The sequence below is a fragment of the Sinocyclocheilus rhinocerous genome, unplaced genomic scaffold, assembly GCF_001515625.1.
Source record: "Sinocyclocheilus rhinocerous isolate Xijiao unplaced genomic scaffold, SAMN03320098_v1.1 scaffold491, whole genome shotgun sequence".
Taxonomy (NCBI): Eukaryota; Metazoa; Chordata; class Actinopteri; order Cypriniformes; family Cyprinidae; genus Sinocyclocheilus; species Sinocyclocheilus rhinocerous.
Genome location: NW_015625034.1, coordinates 1,112,133 through 1,118,786, shown reverse-complemented (window position 1 = coordinate 1,118,786; position 6,654 = coordinate 1,112,133). Strand labels below are relative to the sequence as shown.

Sequence of the window (6,654 nt, the reverse complement as noted above, 5' to 3'; positions counted from 1 at the left end):
CGTTCTTCTTTCAGACAAATCCAATCAGAGCTATATACACATACGTCCTACGTCATCCGCTCTGAACGGCTTGCACGTATAACAGTTAGTGGAAGTGAGAGAAAAGTGTTAATAACGTTTTAAATATTGATAGTTTTCTTACAAAAACGGATTGATTCGCTACAGGAGGCCTTTATTCACCCCTCGGAGCCGTGTGAGACACATTTTAATATGGATGGATATGCTTTATTTGACTACTTTTGGACTGTTGAACAAAAACACCCGCCCACTGCCATTATAAAGCTTGGAAGAACAAGGACAATTTTTAATATAACTCCAATTTTATTTGTCTGAAAGAAGAAAGTCATATACACATAGGATGCCTTGAGGGTGAGTAAAACATGGGCTAATTTTCATTTTTGGGTGAACTAACCCTTTGGTAGCCAATGATGTGCTGTTTTTAAGTCACATGACATCTGGACGTCCTTCCAAAACTCTTTCCCACTGTCACCCTCACCTGTTAAAGTGCTCCAGAAATTGCTCTGTTAAAGGGATAGTTCACCCAAAAATGAAAATTCTGTCATTAACTACTCACCCTCATGTCATTCCAAACCCGTAAGACCTTCGTTCATCTTCAGAAATTGTTGTCATATGGCAATGCTGTACCACAGTGGAACTGCAGTAATGTATTTCCCCATTGGGATTTATATAGATATAGATAGGAGTATCATTAATATGATTGGATTTATTACTTATTTGAAGTGTTTATTGTAGTATAGTTGTATATTTATGTATAAAAAAAAAAAAAAGTATATTCTTTTCAAAAAAATTAATACAGCAATGTTTTACAGAAAGGCCAATAGGAAGAATACAGAGTTAACTCTTCCATGTGATAAGAGTGAGGATGACTTAGCCTACAGTGAAGGTTAAATGATAGGGATCTACTTATTTTTGGTTTGCATGAGTTCCAAATATATAAATCTATCAATATTTAAAAGAAATGTGCATTTAATTAGAAAAGAAAATAATTTTATAGAAAAACTAGCCTACTTATTTGACCATTTTCCATTGTTGGTACAGCGTTGCCATATGGCAACTTTTCCCACTTGAAAAATTACTTCATGGTTAGAACATAATGCATACCATAGAGGGTTAAGGATCTCATTACAACCAACTTGCATATTTTTGCTCAGACTGAAAGAGAAAGGAAAAAATGAAATCGCATCATATGACCCCTTTAATAAAATTGATGTGTTTTTTCCTCCTCAGGTGTGACATCATATTATAGACTAGTAAGATATCACACCTGAGAAGGAAAAACACCTCAATTTTATTACATTTAAAGAAAAATAATATTTTTTTCTGACTATTATTTCATATGATATACAAAGTACATTTTTAAATAGCGTTTATACGCAAACTTATCAAAAAGGGACTTTTTTCAAGAGCTATGATACATTTCCTGAAAAATACAACTCATTCCTCAAATAGAGCCTAGTCTGCACGAAACTAAACCTTCACTGAGATTCACACACTTTTGAACGAGTGAATGAGTGTTTTGTCAGTTAATCCTCGAACAATTACGTTATGGTTTTGGTTTTAGTTTTGAGAAACGTCATCTGGTTTGCAGGAAATCTCTAAATCGGTATGAAAGGTGTTTATACTGGAATGAAACCATTAAAAAGTCCCACCGTCACATCCGCTTATGTTTTAAGTCTTGTTATAATTTTGGGGAAACGTAACGTTACCGGGAAACGAGTGAATGAATGACGTTTAAGAGAGTCGTGTCACGTGACACCACCTGCGTGACGTCGCAGCTAGTTTGAGCGAGGTGGCAAATCCCGGAAAAACACAAACGACCAAAAATGTTTATTATCTAAATGAAAGAGTCTTTCATCACAGTTTCGCAAACGAATATAATTTCTGTCATAAAAGGTAAGTAAAATGATAATCTCTCAGTGTTTACTTGGTTTTCTTTATTTGGGAAGCAGTGCTCGATTATTGCTAAAGCAAAACAGGTGCAACAGGTTGTTTTTTCCCCAAGCATTTTTTTTTCACCTAAAATATATCTTCTGTTTTATTAACCGTAATACTTTATTGTGCTTTACTTTACATTAAGATAGACTATATGCCTATTGCTGTAAAATAAAATAATATCCTATGTATATCTGTATTGAGTTAGTAAAATCAAAACCGTTCCTACTAGAGCTGTGATTCTTATAGTTTTAATATTATTCTTTAATGCTTCTCTCCTCGTGGCAGAAGGGCGTTCACCATGTCTACACCTGACCGTGTTGGACTGACCCACTGTAAGTTTGTCCTGGTGTTTGCAGTCCTTATGGATCTTTTCGGTGTGTCTGCTCTTCTGATCGGCGTCTTCGTCCCGCTTGAAATCGGGGGTCGTGACTTTGGTGATCTGTTGGTGTATTCGGGAGCTCTGCTGGTGTTGATGTCTATGGGGGGCTGGGTCATGTGGTACAGTGGGAATATTGAGGGTTTGATATCAGGGAATGAGCTGACACACAAACGCAATGCCGTGGACCGGCTCGTTCGCACCCTGAGCCGCCGCATACGGAAACCCCACCGCGGCCACAGCACACCCTGACCCCTGGGCACGGCTGAGAGCACACACAAAGAGCAAATAAGGCCAAAATCTCAGTTGCAAAAGAAAAAAAATGGAACGATAAGGCAAGGATGAAGGCTGGCAGTTACAGTATGGTTGTTACAATGTAGTGTTTGCTACTAATACTACTACAAAAACTATGAAATTGCAGTTATGTGGTACTGTGCATTGTACATTTTGAGTGTTTTGTATACGTAATTCTGTATTTCTTTTTTGCAGCAAAACTTTTCTATATATATATCTTCTGTTGTGCAAAACATGGGTGATTAATTTGATACATTTTTCATAATTTAAAATTGAACATGCAGCATTGGTGCTTTATTTTAATACTGAATCATTTTCAGAACAAAACTCAACACAATTTATAATTAGAGTGAAAATGTATTTACACAGTTGCACATTTTCATAACATTTTCCAGTTATCAAAACATTGTCACTTTCTCTCTCTCACTTATTAAATAGGTAGAACCACACATTCACCCATTCAAAAAATACTGCAAAATATCGCCATACTGAAGCTTCCATTGATTTCACAACAAATAGACCAATAATAATAAAATGAAAAATAAAACCTCACCATAAACACCAAACCTAAAGAAAAATAACCTTTTTGTTCAGATTGAAGTATATGCACTATAGATGTCAAGGTCACAGAATGTAGGTAGTGTGTCAATCTTGGTCAGTTTCTTGTCATATTGATGTTACTTTTCTTTGTGCGAGTTTCCAGTTGATCTAATGCACGACAAGCAACCAACAGACTATTTTTGAAAATACTTCATGTCATGACCAGCAGCATATCAGTTGCATCACTCCTCATGATTTAAAATAAAAATAATAAAATGAAATAAAAATAATATTAATAGTTCCTGGCCTAGCATTGCAATTACAACCCATCTTGGTTCCAGTATTTAGGATGATTGTGTACAATAAAAAAATCACTGGTCAAATACAAGGCAGAATTTGAAAACACACACTAAGGCACACTGGAGAGAAGTCTGTGGAGCAGTTATGGGACTTAAACAAAAAATACAATGTAATTTAAAGTCAGTTCACCCACCCCCCCAAAAAAAAAAAAATAAACTAAATTGAAAGTGCAGAATGAAGATTTGTAGGTCCAAAATTACTTAATGCCTTACTTTGACTTTAGCCCTTTACTTCCCTTTGGGAGCATCTACAGAAGGGGGACAGAAGAAAAGTAATGCATTCTATGTAGTACGCTCAATCTTATCTTGATCTTATCCTGAACAGCTGAAGTGCTTTCAGAGGGCGGGGTTTGGGACAGAGGGGGTGGGGCTTGGGACAGAGGGGGTGGGGCTCTGCCAAATAATCATGTGACTTCGTTCTGATCTCTGTAGGACAGACTCACTGGCCCCATCACTTCCATCATCTCCTAAAGAAGAAAAGAATAGTGAATTATATTCTTATCTTTAAAAAAACATTCTCAATGGAAAAAAAAAAAATATATATATATAAAGTTGTGGTATAATAACTGCCAAAAGGAAAGTCGCACCAATTCGGAAGTTGATGTATCCTTCCCCGCCACTGAGAATGAGCTGAGAGGTAGTAGCAGCGCCATCTGGTGAATTGGAGGAACTACGGCAGTCTGCATTGGTTAGAAAAAAACGATCAAAAAGAAACAAAGTATCTTTGATCTTCCATCTACTGTTACTGAATGTAAACAATATTTGTTTCGAACCTGGAGCAGAAATGATGAATTTAACTGCTTGTCGATGGCCATGGTAACAGAGCTGAGCTGAAGCAAGAGAGCAGTATGGTATAGAGCAGGACTCTGAAGCTGCCAAAAAACAAAACAATGTAGATCAAAAAAATGTGTAAGTTTCACAAAACCATTTAAGAATAGTTAATTTTAGTTAGGGGAAAAAAACACTCACTGAGGGACAGTGGAACTGAGAAGATAGCCCCACTTCCTGTTCCCACCCACAACCGCCAACTGACCACAGACAAGGCTGTGATCTGAAGAGGAGAGAGAGACAGGAATGCAGAGCCTGCGAAATGGAGACCCAGGCAGATTAAATAAAAAATAAAAAAATCACATACAACATAATCATCTGTCACTTTTATTAACTTTTAATGCATCCTTGCTGGATAAAGATAGTCAAAGAAAAAAAAAAAATCACTACTGCTTTGGAATAGTAGACACCCATGCATGTAAAATTCAATCAATTACCCATATTAATGAATAAATACAAATCAAATACCTAAAGCTTTAGTCACTACAGACGATAAATCTACTTCCTGTAGAGGACGGCCAGTTGTCCAATCAAAAAGCCTAAGAATTGGATCCAAACGGCAGGCAGCCCAAACGCCACTTCCTGCCGCGCACAGAAAACGCACCTGCTGCTCACTTCGCTCAGACACTGTGAACGATCTCTAAATGGACAGAAAGAGAAACGTGAATGAGTGAGGGTTGTGAAGCACACGATGAACAATCAATGACAGCAGAGACCAACCTCTACTTTCCGAATTTTCACACTGATCATGTAAACTTTATTCCAGTAGCACACCCAAAGACAGCCCTCTTTTGCTAGACAGCAGCGAACGGGCTGCAAAGGTGGCGTGCCGAACGAAAGCACCTCTTGAGACTGGAGATTCCAGATGCCTAGGAAAATGATAATTACAAGTCATAAGTAAAATTGTTATCTTAAAAAACACACCCAAGCAGACTAAACCGCAAAAACACACACCTGAACTGTGGGTGAAGAATGCAAGCGTCCCATTAGCCAAGCCAGCGATCACCTCGCCCTGAGAATACCTTTACATACAGGAGGAATTCCATCAGAAACCTCAGGAATTTCATTTACTAAACTGACAGATATTCAAAAGACACTTACGTCAGAGAGTGAACCCCCTCAGAAAGACTGACAGACTGCAAACAGCGGCGCCTGGAGCTGGAGGACGAATGAATCAGCACACTGCAAGAAGGCAACATGAGCAGATGAAACCCATACAGCAAAAAAATAAAAACACACACACACACACACAGGAAGAGTCCATTTGCAAAAACAGAACTCTGTTTTTAAAAATGTTCAAAAATCGTGTTTTTTTTTTTGGTCCTGCATTCCAATTAATATCAATCAAACTGCAGTTGGGCTGTTTTGATTAAATAATAATAACTAAAAAAATACAGGTAACTAACACAATAAAACAATAAAAACATGATTTAAGGAAATGAATAAAAACTTTTTCAAATATATACTGTATATGTATAGTATTTAGAGGCATTTAATTCTGTAAACTAAACTATGCATGAAAATGTAATAAATAATGTTAGGGATAAAACCTACTGAAATAAGATTAAATAAATAAGAATGGCAAGCCCTCACCCTCCATCCTGTGTTCCAATCCACACAGTTCCCGCAGTATCTCCTAACACAAGCACAGACATAACTGAAACAACATTCAGTAAAACACATACTCTTATTTTAAGAAAAATGCCATGAAAGGTTAATAATGCAGCTAAATGTAATAAAGAAAACATTCAACTATTAACTACAGACAGGGGTGTAAATATAGAGTATTTTTAAGTTTTGTGATGGGTAAAGTGAAGAAAATACCAAAGGAGGATCTTGCTAAGATACTTTAAATTAATTCTGAAGTGCAATTGATTTTGCCATTTAAATAACTGTAAACTTCATAAACAACCCGTTTAAGGGGTTTTCTCAGTGTCCAGACTTTCTATGCCTTTAGGACGTAAATACATGTATTTATAATCAAAATTTGTTAATTTACAAAATGCATGTAAGCGTTATATAAAGTTACTACTTCAGGTCAAATACTATTGCAGTGAGTGATGAGAGGTCTCTTGGCAAGGACCACTGACCCATGCTGTGGTCAGTTACATTTTACACTAATTTATTTTGTTGGCTTTAAATAGAAGTAAAATAATTTGATTGGCTTAACACAGTAAGAAGGACCAAATATGTTTTTGATTTAAGTTACAATGATCTGGAAAATACAGTATGTACACTACAGTCAAAAAAGTTTGCGGTCAGTTAAAATTTGTAAAAAAAAAAAAAAAAAATATATATATA

The 6,654-nt window shown here is 36.4% G+C and overlaps 2 protein-coding genes across 2 annotated transcripts in view; one reads left to right on the top strand and one right to left on the bottom strand.

Annotated features, from left to right (window-relative positions):
* Positions 1-1,805: 1,805 nt before the first annotated feature.
* tmem238a (transmembrane protein 238a) lies at positions 1,806-2,687 on the top strand. Its single transcript, XM_016563703.1, has 2 exons — positions 1,806-1,914; positions 2,242-2,687. Exon 2 carries the CDS (start codon positions 2,255-2,257, stop codon positions 2,582-2,584), a length of 330 nt encoding a protein of 109 aa, XP_016419189.1. The 5' UTR covers positions 1,806-1,914; positions 2,242-2,254; the 3' UTR covers positions 2,585-2,687.
* A 191-nt stretch (positions 2,688-2,878) lies between these two features.
* Positions 2,879-6,654, bottom strand: part of LOC107748717 (C-Jun-amino-terminal kinase-interacting protein 4) — a 16,370-nt gene continuing 12,594 nt past the window's right edge. The window contains exons 21-29 of the mRNA XM_016563669.1: positions 5,947-5,989; positions 5,455-5,535; positions 5,308-5,375; positions 5,074-5,222; positions 4,822-4,993; positions 4,495-4,608; positions 4,299-4,397; positions 4,113-4,205; positions 2,879-3,992 (exon numbers count right to left, since the gene is read on the bottom strand). Of these exons, the coding sequence (XP_016419155.1) occupies positions 3,862-3,992; positions 4,113-4,205; positions 4,299-4,397; positions 4,495-4,608; positions 4,822-4,993; positions 5,074-5,222; positions 5,308-5,375; positions 5,455-5,535; positions 5,947-5,989 (950 nt within the window). The 3' untranslated portion in view covers positions 2,879-3,861. The remainder of the gene's footprint in view (positions 3,993-4,112; positions 4,206-4,298; positions 4,398-4,494; positions 4,609-4,821; positions 4,994-5,073; positions 5,223-5,307; positions 5,376-5,454; positions 5,536-5,946; positions 5,990-6,654) is intronic.